The sequence below is a fragment of the Lithobates pipiens genome, unplaced genomic scaffold (genome assembly GCF_037356315.1).
Source record: "Lithobates pipiens isolate NorthernLeopardFrog02 unplaced genomic scaffold, aLitPip1_a1.2 Scaffold_13, whole genome shotgun sequence".
Lineage (NCBI taxonomy): Eukaryota > Metazoa > Chordata > Amphibia > Anura > Ranidae > Lithobates > Lithobates pipiens.
The window spans coordinates 105,593,614-105,615,562 of NW_027507718.1; the positions used below are offsets into that span (position 1 = coordinate 105,593,614).

General features: G+C 43.6%; 1 protein-coding gene across 4 annotated transcripts in view; it reads right to left on the reverse strand.

The window, feature by feature from the left end:
- Positions 1–21,642, reverse strand: part of LOC143974216 (cysteine-rich protein 1-like) — an 82,135-nt gene extending 60,493 nt beyond the window's left edge. For 2 of the 4 annotated variants that reach the window (XM_077475375.1, XM_077475374.1), the window contains exon 1: positions 21,519–21,628. Coding sequence is in view for 2 of the 4 variants with exons in the window: in XM_077475376.1 (XP_077331502.1) it covers positions 12,986–13,031 (46 nt within the window). In the remaining 2 variants the exon portion in view is untranslated. Of the gene's footprint in view, positions 1–12,985; positions 13,075–21,518 lie in introns of all 4 variants that reach the window. The other 2 variants (XM_077475376.1, XM_077475377.1) reach the window with 2 other exon arrangements.
- Between the last annotated feature and the right edge of the window lie 307 nt (positions 21,643–21,949).

Here is a 21,949-nt window from a genome sequence, read left to right on the forward strand (position 1 = left end):
GTGTATACATTGCTCTCATGTAACAAGACAACCTTGAGGCTTAACACTGAGGAATCACTAAAGAGATTATTGTAGTGGGTCATGTTCACAACCCAAAGTTGTGAACAAACGGTTAATGCCAGTACAGAAAGCAAATTTGTCAACCTGTGCAAAGAAATTTGCTCATCTTGGTGGCTTCAAAAGACAGAAATTGTAGTGCCTGGTGATAGTCTTAAAACCCAGTAGTTTTGCTTTTGGTTTTCACAAACCAGGTAATTTACCGACTGTGTTATAAGATGCGATCTCTTGATTATTGTCACTATCCATTCCTGGCTGGAGCATTACAGCATCTTCATCTGTTTCATCTAAAGTCCATTTTTCTGGTGACTTCGGGACTGGCAGCTTATCGTCAGATGGCACTGGTCTCATAGCTGAATGCAGATTGGGGTATTCAATTGATTACTAATTTTATCAGCGAAACCAGCAAGATTAGTCAGACAGAAATGACAGTCTATCACGTGATCATTTTGTTTTATCATTGGGGTGGAAAATAGCATTGATCTCAGAGTTCCTCTGAGCCAAGCTCTAAGATCAACAGCACATCTTGCACATTAAATGTGAGGAGCCTTATGCCCTGTACACACGGTCACACATTACGATGACAAAATCTATCAGATTTTTTCAGACGGATTTTGGCCCAAACTTATCTTGAATACACATGGTCGCACAAAGTTTTCTGAAAATCCAGACGTTCAGAATGTAGTGATATACAACACGTATGGCAGGAATATAAAGAGGGCAGTAGCCAATAGCTTTTGTCTCATAATTTATTCTGAGCATGTGTGGCACTTTGTCCGTCGGAATTGTCTACACATGATCGGAATTTAAACAATCGGATTTTGTTGTCGGAAAATTTTAGATCCTGCTCTCAAACTTTGTGTCAGGCCGCGTACACACGCGCGGACTGTTCGCCCAACTTTGTCCGTCAAACAGTTTCGGCAAACAGTCCGCTCAAAATTAGCATGGACGGACATGGCCACACACGACGAACGAACAGTTTGCTGAAACCGTGCGCGATGACGTGAACGGCACGTACGACGGGACGAAAAATACAACGTCCTATACACTGCATTATAGCTTTCGGCGTGAAAATCCTTTCTGAGCATGCGCGCAACTTTGTTTGACGAACAAGCCTACACACGGGCGGACTGTTCGCTCAAACAAGGTTTCAGCGGACAGTTTTTCGGAATTTCCGAAAAACCTTGTCCGTCCAACTGTCCGCTGAAACTGTCCGCTGAAAGCCCACACACGAGCGGACTGTCCGCCCAAACACTGTTCAGCGGACAAAGTTGGGCGAACAGTCCGCCCGTGTGTACGCGGCCTCAGAAATTCAGACGGAAAAAGTCCGGAGGAGCCCACACACAATCGGATTTTCCGGCAACAAGATCCGATCACACATTTTCCGTTGGAAAGTCCGACTGTGTGTACAGGGCATAAGTCTTGTCTTGATCACTAGACATGTTTAATTAATTTTGGTCCAAATGTAAATTGGGTCAAAATTTTGGTTATGGGATGTACCTGAATCTCCAAAGAAAATAGTAATGAGTTTAGTTGAAATTTATTTTGTTTATTTGTTTTCTAACTAATTCCAAATTTTCTGAATGATTTGAAATCATGCTGGTTTGGTGATGTCACAAGGGAGTGGGGCCACCAGCTGACATTATCAAGTGACTTCGCCTCTTACCTATTAAGAAATGTCAGACGGAGGAGCAGGCAGTCATCAGGGAGTCTTCAACAAGGTCTGAGTTTTTTTCCTCTTCTTTTTTCAGTGTGGCAGTGCGGCAGGTGGCGTGATTAATGTTAGATCGGGGGACGTTGTTTTTGATTTTTTAATAAAAGAATTGTCAAAAACTTGTGTCTTTATTCACTTTTTACACTATCTTGGTGAATGGGTAGGGATACTATGTACCTCATACTCATTCACATTGGTGGCTGGGATCAGGGGGCTTCCAGATTCCAATAAGAACCCCACCCACAGACCCCCACAACCACAGCCCAGGGTTGTATGGAAGAGCCTCTCCCACTAGAAAGCAACCCCCCATGTTGGGGGCATGTGACCTGATATGGTTCAGATGGAGAGGCGCTCACCTACCCCCCTTTCCTGGCCTGCCAGGCTGCATGCTCAAATAAAGGGATGGATTTTGAGGGGACCCCACCCATTTAAAAAAATGGTGCAAGGTTCCCCTTAGAATCCATACGAGACCCAATCCATATGAGACCTGTATGGATAGGGGGAGACCCTATGCTGTTTTTTATGACTTTTCTATCACCAGCATTTTTTTGTTCAGTGGCGAAGTCCGCTTACAGCTGATAAGTCATCGGTTGTTAAGGATGTGGTGGCTGACTTCCTGGTCCCACTCCTTAACAACCAACTATTCTTCACACAGATTTTGAATCACTCAATCATTTTTTGACCGATCCAAATTTGAAACACAACTAAACTAATTAAAAAACGAATCAAAGAAATTGATATTATCAAATTTTTCACTCCATAAGACGCACTTTTTTTCCTCACAAAATGGGGGGAAATGTTTGTGTGTCTTATGAAGCGAATATGGACCAACCAGGGATGCTGATAGGGAGATCCTTGCGGTGGTAGAATGATGCCCTGTGCAGCTCTCTGCACCAGCTGGAAGCCTGTTTCTTCCCAACCTTCAGCTGCTAGAGAGAGAGAAGCACAAGGTATTGTTCTGTAATCAACCCCCACAGGTTCCTCCTCGAGCCTTTGTCCCTCAGGCAGAAGCCTCACACAGCCTGGGAATAAAGACACCCCCTCACCTAGCCACTCAGTCTGCAGGACCTGCGCCTAGTAGCGGAAGACATAAAAGCCAACCTGGCAGCTGCCATTACAGACCTCAGGAGAGACATTCTTTCTGTAGCCATCACAATCAGGCATTAGGCTTGAAGACCAGTTGCAGGACTACCACTGAATAGCTGGATAGGTACACAGGCAGTTACCCTGGCAGATGACACAGGCTCACCTGAGGTGCAGTACTAACCGGTGTTCACCAGAGTTCCTGATGGTGGAGATGGATTTAGCTGCATGCTAGTTCCAGGTCTCAGTCCTCAGGTTTGCCCCACAAGGGTGTGAGCAAGCTGGGGTCCAGAAGCAGATGAGCAGATAAGGATCAAACAAGAGAGCGGTCAGTAATCAAGCCACAAGTAGTTTCTGGTTGGGATCGGGCAGTCAAGTAGTCAAGGCACAAGCCAAGGGTCGATCACGTATGGTAGCAAAATTCAGACGGCAGCAGGGAAGACAAGAGCAAGGCACTGGCCCGAGAAGGCACAATAACCTGGCAAAGAGGAAGTGCTGAGACGAGGCTTATATAGGAAGTTCATGGGAGGAGCAAGGAGTTCAAGTTTCAACAGCAATCAAACCACAAGGCAGGGTTATCTAATGGATCAGATAGGATTGTCCAATAGATCAGGCAGGGAGCTATCCAGCATCCCAGAGAGCTCAGCCAGATGAGTCAGTGGGATGGGTCAACACCAGACACCGAAGAGGTCCCAGGATCAAGCCCAGGTCCTGACAGTATCCATGTGGATGGATGTCCTTGAAGCAACAACATCCTGCCATGACACCTCAATCCAACAGCTCCAATTGTCCTCCCTCACATGATAACCAACTCAGGGAGCTACACAGACATATGGAAGACCTGGACAACCGTAGTCGCTGTCACAACTTGCCTAGCCCAGGCAACTATAGTCATATTTAATGATCTCCTTGGCAGACCCCCCAATTTCCCCATTGAATATGAATGCCTGCATAGAGCACTGAAACCCAGGGACAAAGATACTGACCTGCTTAGAGATGTGGTGTGCTACCTGGTAAATTTCAAAATCAAAGAAGAGCTTCTTAGAAGGGCAAGACACAGACATCAAAATATTCCAGGATCTCTTGTCCATCACCCTCCAGTAGAGACACGACCTCTGACCCCGGCTTGACCTACTTCTCACCAAGGGGATCCAATATAGGTGGAAATTCCCCTTCTGCCTTCCAAGGTTGCAGGGTTAACCTGAGACTTCCAGAAGACTTAAATGCTTTCTGTGAAACATTAAACTTGCCTCAAATTGATATACCAGACTGGTATAACACCTTCCGCGTTCCCCATCCACAACAAACCACTTCTATGGATGCCATTCCAGTTCGAGATGACTTCCACCAAGGCCACCCAGAACAACAAATACCAGAAGTGCCAGATATAACAGCCCAATGGCCTCTCAAGTACATAGAAGGCCTCATCAGGAAGGTTCTGACTAGCCTACCTATCTTCATACCAGATTAAGCTCATAACCGCCTCACCTGAACTGGTCCATTACCCCAGTCCTAAACGCAACCACTTCACAACTGCTCATTACAACAAGACACCCATCACAAAAGACTGATTAATATCCTGGCAAAATCTCTGCAACAACAACCATTACCTCCCAAGCGGGACAGCAACGTGTTGAACAGAAACACCATGGACTTATGCAGCTTTGAAAACTCTGACTTATTCTCTCCACAACCCATGGTCGTGGCACCTATTGGATATCAGATGTCTTGGAACCTCGCCTGAAACAAAATACTTTGTGGTAAGCTAATCCCTACTCGAAACTTTAGAATCCCCCTGTGAGAACAACTGATAAGTCGCTCCATTTGAAAACCTCTGCTCCCAATCCGATCCCCAACAGCGCGTAATTTCACAACAATCTTTTTTACAGACGTCACAGCTAACTCTGGAAAAGCATGCTCAAGTTGAGAAAGAGATCTGCAACAAGAGCTAACTAATGAGCAATGGGAAAGGATATTCAGAATCGCTCACAAAGGCTTGCTCAAAGTCTCAACTCAGGAAAATAACTAGAAGACCCTGACACGTTGGTATCATACATCAGAAATACTCAATAAATATGATCCAAACATACCAAATAAATGCTGGAGATGCTCCAGGGAACCTGGCACCCTAATGCATATTCTATGGTAGTTTCCACTTTTGAAACAATTCTGGACACAATTCCATGATTTAACAACACAAATTTCCACATATTCCATGGAGCATACCCCAGCCCAGTTAATACTTCACCACTCCACTGTACCGGCGCATGAATACCGTAAATCCCTGGTAATACACTTAATCAATGCTGCCAAGATGTGCATCCCAATACACTGGAGATCTTCACATATCCCCACCATCCTTGAATGGTGTAATACTATCAATAAAATTTCAGAGATGGAAGAATTAATCCATATTGCTAAAGATTCCCCATATAAATTCTCACACACCTGGGCCTGCTGGACACACTTTTGAATAAAACTGATGAATACAAGACGCTGTTTAAAAAACCCCACACACTATCTCATCGATCTAGCAAGTTAAATGAAAGAAGCTTGACCGTACTCTGGCCATACTATTTACCTTTGACACAAGACCGCCCTGCACTATCATGAGCATATCACTAGTATGCTCACCAACTTTCCAACTTATAATTCCGCACAATCAAGAAGCTAGACTAGGGCTTCTGGTGGATACTGAGGAAAACATTACTCCTGATAAACCCTCTTCACATGCCCCTCCACCCTTTGCTTCCCCCACCTCACTTATCGACCCCCCCCACCTACCTGCTTCCTCCATATATTCTCCAACATTCTGGATTAGTTACTGGGCATATACACTATCATCCAATAATCCTCCGAAACACCCCTTCAGTAAGACCCTAACCAGCCACCACAACCCATCCCTCACGCAACCATATTGGAAACGGACCAACCCCACAGATCATAAGTCTTGTTACCGCATAAAACTAAATTATACTCCTAACTGTTCATAATATTAACCCTCATAAACCCCCTTACAGATAAGCTTTCATTTGGTTTAACTGGTTATACAAACTCTCTTTTATATACCCTATGTTATATTTATTTTATGCCTATACATAAATTGTATTACATACATTTATAATATATGCCGTCTTGTTCTCATTGAACTTCCTATCTGTTGGAAGACAATATTGTAATCTGGATTATCTTCTTCAATAAAAACCTTTTTTAAAAAAAAAAAAAAATAGGGGGTTTGAGGTGCAGAGGTGAGCAGAGGAGGTGTTTGAGGTGCAGAGTTGAATGGGAAGGAAGGGTTGGAGTGCAGAGGTTAGCAGACTAGGGGTTTGGTGGATAGCAGATGATGAGTTAGAGGAGCAGAGTTGTACTGAGAGGGAGATAAGAATGCAGAGATTAGCAGAGAGATGGGGGTGGGTGTTACTGTAAATACACCTGTTACATTGATGGTCAGTGTAAGTGTCTCAGTTACACTGGTGGTTGATGTAAATACTCCTGTTGTGTTGAGGTCAGTGTAAATGTCCCAGTTACATTGGGGATCAGTGTAGGCTGCCCCCTTACATTAGTTGTCAGTGTAGAAATATTATTCTGTTATTTTTTATAAAATATTTTAGTACATCATTTGGTTCAGAATATTTTTTTTTGTTGGTTTCCTCCTCTAAAACCTAGGTGCATCTTATGGTCAGGTGCAACTTATGGAGCGGAAAATATGGTAGTAACATAACGAATCTATCCAAAACTAAACAAAACAACATCTTCTGTTCTGCACATGTCTATTGATCACCAAACTTACAACCAAAATACAATCAAAGTACAGTGCATCTTTGCTTACATATGTACTTGCCATAAATGTAGAAGAATATATCACAGCTGTTCCAACATTGGCAAGACTTTTCTGTTGTCACAAATCCTATATCTAGTCTTTAAATATATATTTTTTTGTTATGTAAATTATATGTGCATAGACCATGCTATGCCTTGAAACTAATGCATCAAAATACATAGAAACTGATATCAATTAAATAAACAGCATTTGTGCATCTTTACAGGCAGCAGCCATCCAGTCTAAGCATGCCTAGGCATGCCCACACTGTACCAGCTCCACATGCATGAGCTACACAAAGCAACTGATTTACTAAGACTGGAGAGTCCAAAATCAGCTTCCAGTTTTTTTGTCAAAGCTTAAATGAATAAACTGTAATTAGAAGCCGATTGGCTACCATGCACAGGTGTACCAGAATTTGCAAGCACAAAGGAAACTTAAAATATACAGTATATAAGAATAAATTGAAAAAAAAAATGAAGATTTTTATAAAATAGTACTTAGTAGAGTACTTAGGAAGTAGAGTAAGACTGGCGGAAGATGCCACGCCACCATCTTTATTTATCTTGCTGTGCTGTTTTTTCTTAGTTTTAATGTGAGAGTCTCTTGTTTATATTAATAAATTGATCCTTTAACGTTTTATACTACACCATTGGAGCCTCCTCTCTCTCTCCCTTCCCCTCTCCCCTCTTGTTTTGAGCCATACACTACGGAATACATCCTTGGATTAACAGTATAAGCATCCATGCTAATAATGGCCCTCTAGTGGCCGAATGAGGTATTTGCATCTTTTATCTGGATTTCCCTGATGGCTGTTTATGAGGAATGAAATTGGAGACCCCCTGTGTTTTTTGATGAGCCTGTTTTCTCTGTCTTAAGGTGAGAGTTCTGGGAGCCCTGACTGTCCACTTCATTGTTTTTTCATCATCATTTTTCAACATTTCTTGGTGCTTATTATTATATGGACTATTTATTTATTTTTTATTTGATCTTTTCACATGTTGTTTTTGCACTTAGCTAATTTTGATTTATTTATATATTTATATATATAGTATTGGCATCATTTGCGCAGGACTCTTTTCTTCGTTATCACTTTTTTGCTAGTTTTGTGTTCACTATTCCGTCTTGCTGCATTTTTTGCACTATATATTTGCACGTGCACTTTGTGATTTTATATATTTTTATACATACATTTTATATACTTTCATCATCAGCTGTTTAGATTTATATTCACTTCAGTTGCACTTTTTCCATAGTAGCGCGAAGGCTCACTTTTTCATTTTTCTACAAGGTGGTTGCTTAACTCTGGGAGGGCGTACAGTGAAGTCCTCCCAGAATCCCGCTCTTGCGCGCCCCCCTGGGGCACGCACACAAGAACACCCATGACCGCCGGGTCCTCTGCATCATGGATCACAGTAAACGGCAGCTCATCACAGCCGTTTACCACGTGATTGCTCCATCAAATGATCATGTCATGTCGCCGGTTCCTCCCTCCCCTCTCTGTACAGATTGGTACAGTGGAAAGGAAGAGATCGGTGGCAGCAGCGATGTGGGCTAGATCTGTAGTGCCCACAGCACTGCTCACTGACAATTAACCCTGCCATACCCTGCCAATACTCTGCAATGCCCTGCCAATACTCTGCAAATAACCCAGCAATGCCCTGCCAATACTCTGCTATACCCAGCAATACTCTGAAATACCCAGCAATACCCTGCCAGTACTCTGCAATACACAGCAATACCCTGCCAATGCTCTGCAATACCCTGCCAATACCCTGCCAATGCTCTGCAATACCTTGCCAATACTCTGCAATACCCAGCAATACTCTGCAATACCCAGCAATACCCTGCCAATACTCTGCAATACCCAGCAATACTCTGCAATACCCAGCAATACCCTGCCAATACTCTGCAATACCCAGAAACACCCTGCCAATACTCTGCAATACCCAGCAATACCCTGCCAATACTCTGCCATAAACTGACATACCCAGCCATACCCAGCAATACCCAGCCATACTCTGCAATACCCAGCCATACCCTGCAATACCCAGCAATACTCGGTGATACCCTGCAATACCCAGCCACACTCGGTGATACCCTGCAATACCCAACCATACTTGGTGATACCCTACAATATCCAGTCATACTCGGTGATACCCTGCAATACCCAGCCATACTCGGTGATACCCTGCAATACCCAGCCATACTCTGCAATACCCAGCCATACTCGGCCATGCTCAGCCACACTTGGCAATACCATGCAATACCCAGCCATACTCGGTGATACCCTGCAATACCCAGCCATACTTGGTGATACCCTGCAATACCCAGCCATACTCGGTGATACCCTGCAATACTTGGTGATACCCAGCCATGCTTGGCCATGCTCAGCCATACCCAGCCATGCTCGGCCATACTCAGCCATGCTCGGCCATACTCAGCCATGCTCGGCCATACTCAGCCATGCTCGGCCATACTCGGCCATGCTCAGTCATACTCGGCCATACTCGGCCATGCTCGGCCATACTCGGCCGTACTTGGCCTCTGTATGTGGCCAGGCTGTGGAAGTCTCACACATGTGGTATCACTGTACTCAGAAGGAGTAGGAGAATCTATTTTGGGGTGTCATTTTTGCTATGTACATGCTATCTGTTATAAATATTTTGTAAATGGACAACTTTTAGCTGTGTTAAAAAAAGCATTTTAACCACTTCCCGCCCGCTTGCCATCATATGACATCCTTGATTTTGTGTTGGGATATCTGAATGATGCCTGCAGCTACAGGCATCATTCAGATATCAGCTTTTTCAGCCGGCGATTCCCTACACCATAAGAACAATCATAGCGGCTGTTCTGCTGCTTGATTGTTCTTACAGGAGGCAAGAGGGGACATCTCTCCCCTCCCGCTGTCCTCCGGTGCTTCTACTGACTCACCACTACGATTGAAGCCAGAAACATTTTTTTTTCAGGCTTCCCAGTCTAGAGGGGAGATTTGGGGTCTTATTGACCCTATATCTCACTGTAAAGAGGACCTGTCATGCCCTATTCCTATTACAAGGGATGTTTACATTCCTTGTAATAGGAAGAAAAGTGATCAAAAATTGTATTTGAACAATTGTATTTGAACAATAAAAAAAAAAATGTTTTAAAGCACCCCTGTCCCCGTGTGCTCACATGCAGAAGTGAACGCATACATAAGTCCGGCCCACATATGAAAACGGTGTTCAAAGCACACATGTGAGGTATCGCTGCAAACGTTAGAGTGAGAGCAATAATTTTGGCCCTAGACCTCCTCTGTAACTCACAAAATGTATCCAGTAATTTTTTTTAAAGCGTCGCCTATGGGGATTTTAAGTAGTAGTAGTTTAGCGCCATTCCACGAGTGTGTGCAATTTTGAAGGGTGACACGTTAGGTATCTATTTACTCAGCGTAACTTCATTTTTCACATTATGCAAAAACATTGGGCTAGCTTTACTGTTTTGTTTTTTTAAAGCACAAAACAGTTTTTTTTTTCAAAAAAAAGCAATCAAAAAATTGCTGCGCAAATACCGTGCGAAATAAAAAGGTTGCAACAACCGCCATTGTATTCTCTGGGTCTTTGCTAAAAAAAAATATAATGTTTTGGGGTTCTATATAATTTTCTAGCAAATAAATGATAATTTTTACATGTAGGGGAGAAATGTCAGAATTGGCCTGGGTGCTCCAGAATGCCCGATGGTGCTCCAGGGATGTTGGGCCTCTGTATGTGGCCACACTGTGTAAAAGTCTCACACATGTGATATCGCCATACTCAGGAGTGATAGCAGAATGTGTTTTGGGGTGTCATTTTTGGTATGCATATGCTATGTGTGAGAAATAACCTGATAATGACAATTTTGAGAAAAAAAAAGGAAAGAAAATCTTGATTTTTGAAAGAATTGTGGGAAAAATGACAACTTCAAAAAATTCACCATGCCTCTTACTAAATACCATGGAACGTCTTCTTTCCAGAAAGGGGTCATTTGGGGGGGTATTTGTACTTTTCTGGCATGTTAGGGTCTCAAGAAATTAGATAGGCCATCAGTACTTCAGGTGTGATCAATTTTCAGATATTGGCACCATAGCTTGTAGACTCTATAACTTTCACACAGACCAAATAATATACACCGATGTGTACTTATTTTTAGACATGTGTATTAGTTTTCGTCCGAATGCATTTTCGTCCGAATTTCAGGTATTTTAGTTATCGTTTTAACAAACGATAATGAAAGTTCAAAATCCGAAAAACGAAAGATCCGACATAAATAAATGCTTTATTTTCGTTTTGTTGTGACAACAGTTCCATACAGATAGGGGATTCGACATGATGCTAACAATAACAATCTGTGTCTATAGAACCTGTGGTCGAATGTGCCTAACCTTAACTCTATTAGTCATTAGTCCAGGATTATTCTACATAGAGAGAAAAGATTCGACATAGAGAGAAAAGATTCGACAGAGAGAGTGTCATGGTTATGCAGTGATCTTCCTGTGTTTGCTTACCTCCCCTCATGTGTTCAGACTAAGAGGCCAGCCACTTCCACCTGGTGGTTTTTATAACCTCTCCTCTAAGCATGGCTCCACCCCAGGCCCTATCAGGGAGCCCTATATTAACCTGTGCACTGCAGGCCATCAGTGCTGATCAACCATTGTGTATTCCTTTGTGTGTTTGGCTTCCTGTTATCTGCCGTGTGCTCTTCTGTTGTTCCGTTACCGACTTTGGCGTGTCTTTGATTATCCCTGTTTGCCTGTGATCCTGACCTTTTGGCGTGTCCCTGACTATTTCTGTCTGCTTGTGGCCCCCGACCTTGTCTTTGTCCCTCACTATCCCTATCCTCCTGTTGCCTACTGTGGGTGTGAGCTGGGGGACCCTGGGGGTCGTGACCTGGAGCCAGTTGCAGCCAAGTCCAATGAGCTTCCTGCTTCTTGTTCAGCACCTTCGGTGACATGGCCTCACCCTACTGCTACTATGTCCGTTCAAACCCATTTAAGAGGCTCAATCCATCCTTTGGATAGAATACCTCATTCGGCCAGGAGGGGTTTTCCATCTTTTTCTCAGGGTTCTCTGCATTCTGTTTGTGTTGCAGCTATCCAGCTTGACTCTTGTGACATGTCACTTTCTAACCAACCTGACCTCAGGGATCCACTGACCTCTGCCCAGTCTGGTGGTCCTGTTATGGATGCCCAGCTCATCTTTAAGGGTGTGGGGGACCCTGCTCAGACTCCTGATCTTCTCATGCCCTTACCCATTCCTAAAAAGCCTTTAGTCCCCAAGTCCTCTCGTCCTCTCCCTACCTCTGTTTCGGTCTCTGAGGATAATCTAAAATACGAGGTTAGTCAAGTTTTGGATTCCCGGGTCCGTAAAGGCATTCTTCAGTACCTTGTACTTTGGAAAGGGTTGGGCCCTGAGGGAGAGGTCTTGGATCACTGCATCTGAGGTCTTTGCTCCCTGTCTGTTAAGGAGGTTCCATCTGGAGTTTCCCTTTAAGCCTGGACCCAGGCGGGGGAGGGGGAGGCCTCGTAAGAGGGAGGGTACTGTCATGGTTATGCAGTGATCTTCCTGTGTTTGTTTACCTCCCCTCATGTGTTCAGGTTTTTATAACCTCTCCTCTAAGCATGGCTCCACCCCAGGCCCTATCAGGGAGCCCTATATTAACCTGTGCACTGCAGACCATCAGTGCTGATCAACCATTGTGTATTCCTTTGTGTGTTTGGCTTCCTGTTACCTGCCGTGTGCTCTTCTGTTGTTCTCTGTCTGCTTGTGGCCCCAACCTTGGCTTTGTCCCTCACCATCCCTATCCTCCTGTTGCCTACTGTGGGTGTGAGCTGGGGGACCCTGGGGGTCACGACCTGGAGCCAGTTGCAGCTAAGTCCATCCTCACCACTCGAGGCTCTGGTGAACACCTGCTGGCTCTTAGACTCCGCGCCCCAGGGAATCTTACGCTCTAACCCCAGTGGGACCTGTAACCCCAGTGGGACCTGTTTCCCGTCGCAGCAGTCAGCCGTAGGGTCCACAACCTTGCAGTGCACTCCTGATCCCTACGGTGTGCATCTGTCACCTCGCCTCAAGGTGACCTGACAGAGAGAAAAGATTCAACATAGAGAGGAAAGATTTGACATAGAGAGAAAAGATCGCTGCTGAAATTGGGTGGGGGAAGTAAAATAAAAATAATAATGATGATGAATGTTATTGGCTGGTTGTAACCAAAGAGGCTGATTGGCTGATTGTAACCAAAGAGGAGGAGCAGTAAAATAGCTAAAAATAAGTACACACGTACAGCCAACTTACTTTCACTTACGATTGCTAGCAGAGAGAGACACACACACTGAATCATTTCAGAAGACGGTCAGTCTTAGCTGGTCCGTTTGTCAGATAGCCTAAATGATTTAGCAATTAAGCATAAGCACAGCAGCAGAACAATAGTGAAGCAAGCTACAGTTCAACTTAACTTCTTTATAATAATTTGCTGCTATTGTGTTAGTGTTGTGAACCTGATAGTGATACTAGTGTTGCTAGTGTTGTGATAGCCTCAGAGGCTGCCCAGTGTTGTGGGGGGGGGGGGGATTTATTATAATTATGATAATAATTATAATTATGAGTCTATATTATAGATTGAAATTCTATGTACCCTATATTGTTACCTGTCTGATCAGTGATCACTATCACCAGTCCATTTTCTGTTTGAACTATATACAACATGAACGACAAAAATTTGACAAAGCAGCGAAAAACATACAAACGTCGAATCTTTGGCTTATGGTGTCTGACGAAATTCCAAAACAAAATATTTCAGTGTTCACATATCTACTTATTTTTACCAAAGATATGTAGTAGTATAAATTTTGGCCAAAGTTTATGAAGAAAAAATTAAAAATTTGCTACATTTTATAACAGAAACTAAGAAAAACATTTTTTTACAGAATTTTCGGTCTTTTTTCTTTTATAGCACAAAACATAAAAAACCCAGCAGTGATTAAATACCACCAAAAGAAAGCTCTGTTTGTGTGAAAAAAAGGACAAAAATTTCATATAGGTACAGTGTTGCATGACTGAGTAATTGTTATTCAAAATGTGAGAGCACAGAAAGCGGAAAATTGGTCTGATTATTAAGGGGGTTTAAGTGCCCAGTGGTCAAGTGGTTAAACAGAGGCCAAGATGGCAACTTCCTTGGCTGAAAATGATAGGAGGGTTTATTCCCACTTTGGCCCCTTTCACACTGGGGCACTTTTCAGGCACTACAGGGCTAAAAATAGCGCCTGCAAAGTGCCCTGAAACAGCCGCTGCCTTCTTTCCAGTGTGAAAGCCCTCGAACTTTCACACTGGAGCGGTGCGCTTGCAGGACGGTCAAAATAGTCCTGCAAACCACATCTTTGGAGCGATGTAGGAGCGATGTATTTATCACTCCTAAAGCGCCCCTTCCCATAGAAAACAATAGGGCAGCGATGCAAACCCGCCTGCAAAGCGCCACCGCTTTACCACAAGCGCTCACAACACCCCAGTGTGAAAGTAACCTTTAAGACACCCAAAAATGTTCAGGAAGCAATATGCATGTATTGTCCAGTGATATCAATGTATAATATAGTGCAGCCAAAATATTCACATGATAATACTTGACAGCTGAATAATATTGCAGAAACTTTATATTTGGGCAAATGTCAAACAGCACATTGCTAATGAAGAACACTAATCTAAAATGTTTTCTGTAGGATTTAGATTATATGAAAGAGCGTATGCGGAATCAATGAATTCACTTAGACCTCTTCCACACTGAGGCGTTTTTCAGGTGCTTTAGCGCTAAATATATATAGCACCTGTAAAGCACCTGAAAAATGCCTCATCTGCGCTGGCAGGATGTCAAAAAAAGTCCTGCAAGCAGCTTCTTTGAGGTGCTTTAGGAGTGGTGAATACACCACTCCTAAAGCACCCCTGCCCATTTAAATCAATGGGCAGCAGTGCCAAAGTGCCTGCAAAGTGCTTTCAACCCTTTGTTCGGCCGCTAGCGGGGAGTTAAAAGTGCCCCGCTAGAGGACGAAAAGCGTCTCTAAAGCTAGCGGCACTTTACCGCCGAACGCTCCCGCGCTTTCAGTGTGAAAGGGCTCTTAAGGCAAGTTTTTTTCTGGATGATGCATACATATATGTGTAGGGTCGCCATTGGGGGGTACAACCGTTACAACTGTATGGGCCCCGGGGCCCGAGGTGCCCACCCGGGCCAGAAGAAGGCAGGACGGATAAAGGGGATCTATGCTGTGCAGTACAGAGACTATCTCCCAGTTTCTGCAGTTCTTGTGTCATTGATTTTTTACATTGAGCTCTTTACTGCCACCTCTGGCTACTATGTGCATGTGCACCCCTCATGTGACAGTGTACTATGCTTCTTAGCAACATGCCAGCTTTGTAAAAATGAGCTGGGACCAGGTAGGAAGTTACAAATAGGGGCTGTGAGGGAAAGAGAGGGGGCTGTTTGTGTAAGGGAGGGACCAGAGGCTTGTGTGTGTACAGATTTGTGTATGTGGGGCTGCCATATATACAGGTGTGTGTGTGGGGGGTGGCTGACAAATATACAGGTGTTCGTGGGGGCACTGACATATATACAGGTGTATGGGGGGGTGCTGACATATTTACAGGTGTGTGGGGGGGCGCTGACATATATTCAGGTGCGTGGGGGGGTGGCTGACATATTTACAGGTGTGTGAAGGGCGCTGAAGTATATACAGGTGTGTGGAGGGGTGGCTGACATATATGCAGGTGTGTGTGGGGGCTCTGACGTATATACAGGTGTGTGGAGGGGTGGCAGACATATATGCAGGTGTGTAGGGGAGCGCTGACATATATGCAGGTGTTGGGGGGAGGGCTGATATATATACAGGTGTGCGTGAGGGGCTGAAATATATACAGGAGTGTGAGGGGGGCTGACATATATACAGGTGCATGGGGGCTGACATATATGCATGCGTGTGTGAGGGGGGCTTCCATATATACAGGTGTGTGTGTGTGTATGGGGGGCTGACATATATACAGGAGTGTGAGGGGGGCTGACATATATACAGGTGCATGGGGGCTGACATATATACATGCGTGTGGGGGGCTGCCATATATACAGATGTGTTGTGGGGGGGCTGACAAATATACAGATTTGGGAGGGGCTGACAAATATACAGGTGTGAGGGGGCTGATGTATATACAAGGGAGGGCGAATGCATACATGTGACGTGGCCGGTGTGCGGATTAGGTAGGATGGCCCATAGGCAAGGGGAATGTTGGTGGTCAGGCTCGGGGTGGGGGGGCAAGTACTAAAGCGGTGTAAGGGGCCCAAAAATTTCTGCTGGCTGCCCTGTATATGTGGGGTGATCTACAGACCTGCTTTATGGGGCCTTTCACATACAGAAACCATTATTTGTATGAAGTAGAAATTATACTAAAGGTTGGTACTCCTGTACAGGAACAATTCACTATTAAATAGGCAGATATTAAGGTTATAGTATTGATTGTTAATAACTTTAGTATTTACTAGGTATGAGATTCAGGCTCGCTGTTGCCATGGGTTCAAAGCAAATTATGCACATTTCATGGATGGTGGCCCCGGAAAGCTAATGCAGGAAATAGCTGGGTCAAACAATAATGCTGTATACTATATTGTAACCATATTTCGCTGATTGGCTTTTGTCATGGCAGGGCATGGCTGATAAAGCCTTCCTCTTTGTCTTCTTTCTCTTCGCTTGCACAAAGCAGCCAGTTGCTTGCCACTGCTGCTAACAATTCTCTTCTTCCTCCTCTTCTGCTAATCCCACCACAACCTTGAAAGCTGACAGCGAGCAGATGGCAGAATTATTTGACCACACAGTCAATGACTTGCTGCAGGAAGATGACCTTGGTTATGTGCAAGCTTTCCTAATGCCAGATATTGAGGGCGAGGTAGATGCCTCTAGGACCATAGAGGGAGGGGTCATCACACAGGAAGAATTAGGAGGCCGTAATGTTTCAGCAACTGTAGTTTACTGCAAAGTGGGCTTCAACATTGAAGAGGGGGTGAATGGAGAGGTAGCAGACCATCCATGCTTGTCACTGATTGAAGAGGAGGAAAGTTCTGATGGAAAGGCAGAGCAGCAGTAAGGGAGGATTTTGTCCAGGGACAGTGGCAGTTTTCAGAGGACTGAACGGGGCAGCGATCCTAATCTATTTGGCAGCACTTTCACACAGGTACAGGCCACTTCTATCCTCAGGGCCTTTTTAACATACCTGGTATTGACAGCACTGTTGTGGTCTGAAGTCTCTGCCTGCAGTGTATCAACTGTGGTAAATATACCAGCCATTTGTGTACTGAATGCCAGAGAAAGCACAGTATCCTGCACTACAGAGCTTAGTGGTAGTACCACCCTAATGAGACTGGTCAGCAGAAAAAGGCACGCACACCCCTTCACCTCATTCCTTAAATTCCACATCTTCTGCTTCCTCCACAGGATTCTCCTGCAGCACATGTTGCAATATCTGATTCCTCAAACGTGGAAGATGCCTAACAAGGGGTTTTAGAGGCTTGCGATATGTCACATCAGGTATAGAAAAGGGTCACAGGACTATTCTGAGTAGGGCCAAGCAAAGCCTTCAACTTCTGCAGGATTATCCTACACCCACTACTCCATCTCCAGCAGCATCCTTCCAGAGCTAATGGAGTGAAGGAAAAATACTATATGTCACATGTCCAGCATCTTTATGCCAGCTTGGAATGCACTGAATCTCAATATTGGCCATGCTGCAAAGGCTGCACCAGCATGCCGCCAATACATAGCTGTGTAATTCAAGTAATTCTTTTCACTACATTAGTGGATCATCATTTGGGATACATTTTGGTACTTTTGAAGAGGCGGGGATTACAATCCTTCTCATGTGCCTCTGCTAGCACTACTCTGTGGTTTGATAGACTGAACACTGGAGGTACAGCAACAGGAGGGAGAGGAGAGTTTCCGCTGTCTATGGGCCAGCAGATTCCTTTGACTGCCTCTATCCCATTAAACAGAAGCAGCAAAAGGCAGGGCAGGCATATGAGAAGAAGAAGAAAGTTTTGGGCGCAGGTGGTAAAGTAGGAATGGCTTCAAGATGTTTCACCTCCTTCAAACTTTTGGAGTTGTGTCTGGGTGGGGTGAAATTGTTAAGAACAGTGTTATCTTTAGTGACACTGAAAACTTGGGGTCCTCTCCTGCAGACAATTTGTGGCAAATGGGGACCTTTAGGCTTAAATGCCTGCTCAAGGGCCCAGGATATGGTCATCAAAGTGGTGGACTGCTAAAGGGTGACCATGCTATCAGATCATGATACAAAGTAATCAGCTGATCTACTGTCACCATCCCAGAAGGAGTCCAACATTTTCTCTGTGGGGTTCATAGTTTCAGGTTTGTTGTAACAACATCTTTGAAAGGACCTTTGAATTTGAGCTCATGCTGGGGCTCCAGGATGAGGACCTGCTTGGATTTTGCCATGTCTCCTCCGGTGCAGGCAGTGCATGCAGTGTTGGGGGTGCTCGGGGGCCTGGGCACTCAGCTGGTGATGCAGCAAAGAGGCGGAGCTTTGTTACATTTCTTAATGATGGTGGGATCTTGTCTAATGACTAATGCTTCTCTGAAAGGAGTAAAAGTTGTCTCATCAAATTCCTCAGCTTTGCTTTTTATATTCTTTCAAACCACAGCAAACAGGCCCAGCTGCAGAAAACACTCACAAGCAGTCCATGAACTATATGATTAATGACTCCATCAGGTCTACGGCTGATGCACACACTTTTAGTATTGATGACCCCATGGACTATTGGGTGCACAGGCTGGACCACTTGCCAGAGCTAGCACAGTATGTGCTTGAGCTTCTGGCTTATCCTGCAGCCTGTCTGAGAAGGCCTTCAGTGCAGCAGGAGGTTTTATTATGGAGAGGAAAATCTGCCTGTCCCCTGACAGTGTGGACCAGCTCACTTTTATTAAAATGCCTTGGATTGGCAATAACTACAAAACCCCTACTGGGAATGCTACAGAATAAATTTATAAGAGCCATCCAACCCCATTTTTTTTACCTGCCACCATTACCAGCTTGGCACCTCTCCTTGCCTATTTCAGTGCTCCAGCACTGTAAGGGTTGAACACAAAGTTTCCAAAGCTGGATCTAAGCTGGTATATTTCTAATGTTTTCTGCAGGGTAAATCCTATGTTATGCCTCAAATTTTGCATCCTATACCAGTGCTACAACATTGTAAAGTTGCTACACAAGGTTTTTGCAGCTAATATTTATAATATTTCAGCAGGGTAGATCTTGTGTTGCGCCTTGACGTTTGCTCCAGCACTGTGAACGTGCCACATAATGCTTCTTCTAATGTTTGCTAGGGGGACATCTTGGAACTTGGTGGCCTATTCCAGTGCTTCAAAACTATACCAGTAAATGCAAGTTTTACAAAGCTGCCACATTTCTAATGTTTGCTGCAGGGAAAATCCTGCATTGTACCTTTCTTTTGTGGCCTATTCTGGTGTTCTGGCACAAAAAAAATATATGTGACCTCTCAGAAAATACACTGTAATATCTATTTCAAGATAAAACATGCCTTGTATCACCTTCTTACATTGCAACCTTACCAAACTGCTTACATACAATATGCTACAACTACTGAACAATATTGGTGGCTATTGTCTCTCAAATAATATACTCTCATTTCTATTTCCAGATAAAACCTGCTCTTCCAACTGTCTATCCCTTTGACATTGTTGCTGGATTGGGAGAGTGCAGTCTGAGATGGATGTAGCGCCAGCAGGAGAGACTATGATGTCATGGGCGGTAGAGTTGGGCAACTGCATCCAGGAGGTCAGCTAGCACTAAAGACTTTCCTATTTTTGTTGCTACACTAAAGGGGCTCACGGTCCCTGCCTGCAAATGGCAGTTGCTAGGGCCTGACAGAGTTAGAGTTGGGCCTACCATGTGCTAACTGTACCAGGAACCAAGTATTGTACAGGAGAGGGAGAGACAGTCTGCAAATAAGTATTGTGCTGGAGGAGACTGGAGCTCTAGAAGTGTAAATAGAGGTTTCAACTAATCATCCAATCGATTCTACTATTGACTTTGGGCATCCCATAATTTCCCTTACCCTATCCAAGTTCAAAATCCCTCAATAAAATACAAAACAAACATATGGACTGTTCATTGTCTCAAGAGTGACTGGGAAGTGAATGCCAGGCTGGGCAGGGTGACAGGTGGACCACAACTTTCAGTAACCCCTATGGGGGTACCGCTACACTTTTAAAGTGTTTGTATGAATTCCTTGTGACAGTGCCTAGGTCCCAAGGCTCTTTATTGAGAACAGCTTTAACTGAAAATGACCAGGCCCCTTTAGATTTCAATGGAGTTTGGGTTCCATGGATTTCAAGTAAGATTTAACAAACATCCTCCCTATGATCAAAACCAGGACAGATTAATTCATCGTCACTTGTTCATAGCAATTACATTGACACTTTAGAGTTATTGAGAAATCTGTGTAGATGGCAATGATGATATGCTTTAAAGAGGAAGTAAACCCTGATGAGTTTACTTCCTCTTCCATTCCCTGCAAAGGCAAAGCATAATGGACTACTATGCATCACATAGTACTCCATTATGTGTCACTTACCTGACACAGGAGCCAGAAATGTCACCGCTGACCCCTGAAGTCTGGCGTATCCATCTTCTCGGTGGGGTCTCGCAGCTCCGCCGCTGTCATTCGGCGAAGCCGCGGTGATGTCACTCCCGCGCATGCGCACGGGAGCCGACACGCGCGGCAGCTCCGTAGTTGAAGATGCTGCGCTCAGTGCGCCTGTGCCCCGCTGTCTACGGCGCATGCGCCATAGACAGCGGTGTCTGTCTTTGGGCAAATATCTCCTAAACCGTATAGGTTTAGGAGATATTTCTTGGACCTACAGGTAAGCCTTAATCTAGTCTTACCTGTAGGTCAAAGTGTGTTGTAAGGGTTTACAATCACTTTAACCCATAGCAAGCAATCTGATTTCAAATTATTCTTGTATAGGATAATTAAAAAGCTGATTTCTGATTGATTGTTGTTGGCTGCCTTCATCTGCATATTACCATAGTCCCCTGCACCCTTCCCCATTGATAAAGTTTAACATTTGGATTATGTTGTGTGACCAGATAACATACAGACTAGGAAAATAACATGTTTGTGCTGTTCCAGAAGGCTTTTCTCATTTGTCGGTAGTGTTTGGTATTGCAGTCTTTTAAATATATCATTATGAAAGCTTCCACTTAACCTGTTAACAAGTTAGGGTGCTGTTCAAGAGGGCTTTTCTCATTTGTTGGTAATGTTTGGTATTGCAGCCTTTTAACTTTATCATTATGAAAGCTTCCATTTAACTTGTTAACCGTACCACTAGCTAATTTATTTTTAAAACGAGAGCAAATTTAGTATAGTGGAGCTATAATTTCTCATCGACAACAAAAGCTTGTCTACTATTTAAAGCTACATATATTTAATCAAGGGTAATGTGCATTCCTTCTTGTCATTTACTTATCATTTTTATAGAGCAATAGGTACACCATTCTTTATTAAATTAATACATATATGTAAATAATAGAATGCTTAGTATTGCACAGTTTACCTTACCTAAAGTAACAATGTACACAGTACTCAGAATAAAAAAAACTACAGTATAAAGACTTTTTCATTAAATTAAACATCAAGCACAGTATGCATAGTAGGCATGAAATTCATTTGGTTTTCACAAGCCACCCAGTGATAAAAGATTATAGTCTAAAGAAAGTGTTGTAGCTGCCAAAACTACACAGAGGAGAAACAGACAAAATGACTTACCAAAATAAACAGGTTTGCCGCATACAGGACAATAAGAAATCATCTTATTCCAAGATCAGTATTTAATACACAGAGGAAGCTTCACTTCAACTGACAGTAGCTGCTATTTCATGTGCTCTGCTATTGCAGCAGGATGTTGTGGTATGTAAATTAGATGCTTTGATATAGTTTCAAGACAATTTTTTCTTGAAGAAGATAACTAAAGAAACATCTTTTAAAAATGTATTTCTCTCCTGTGCAAAATATTCTTATTTTATAAGTCATTGTAACTGAAATAACTTACCAATTTAGGTATTTTAGTAGGTAAAAGTTTTATGTGTAGGTATCATTTTATTATGATACTAAAGGTATGTTTATGCAATAACTCTAATGTATTCATTTTAAAATGAGGAACCTTTGAAATCAGTAAATATAATCTGATGACTCTTTAC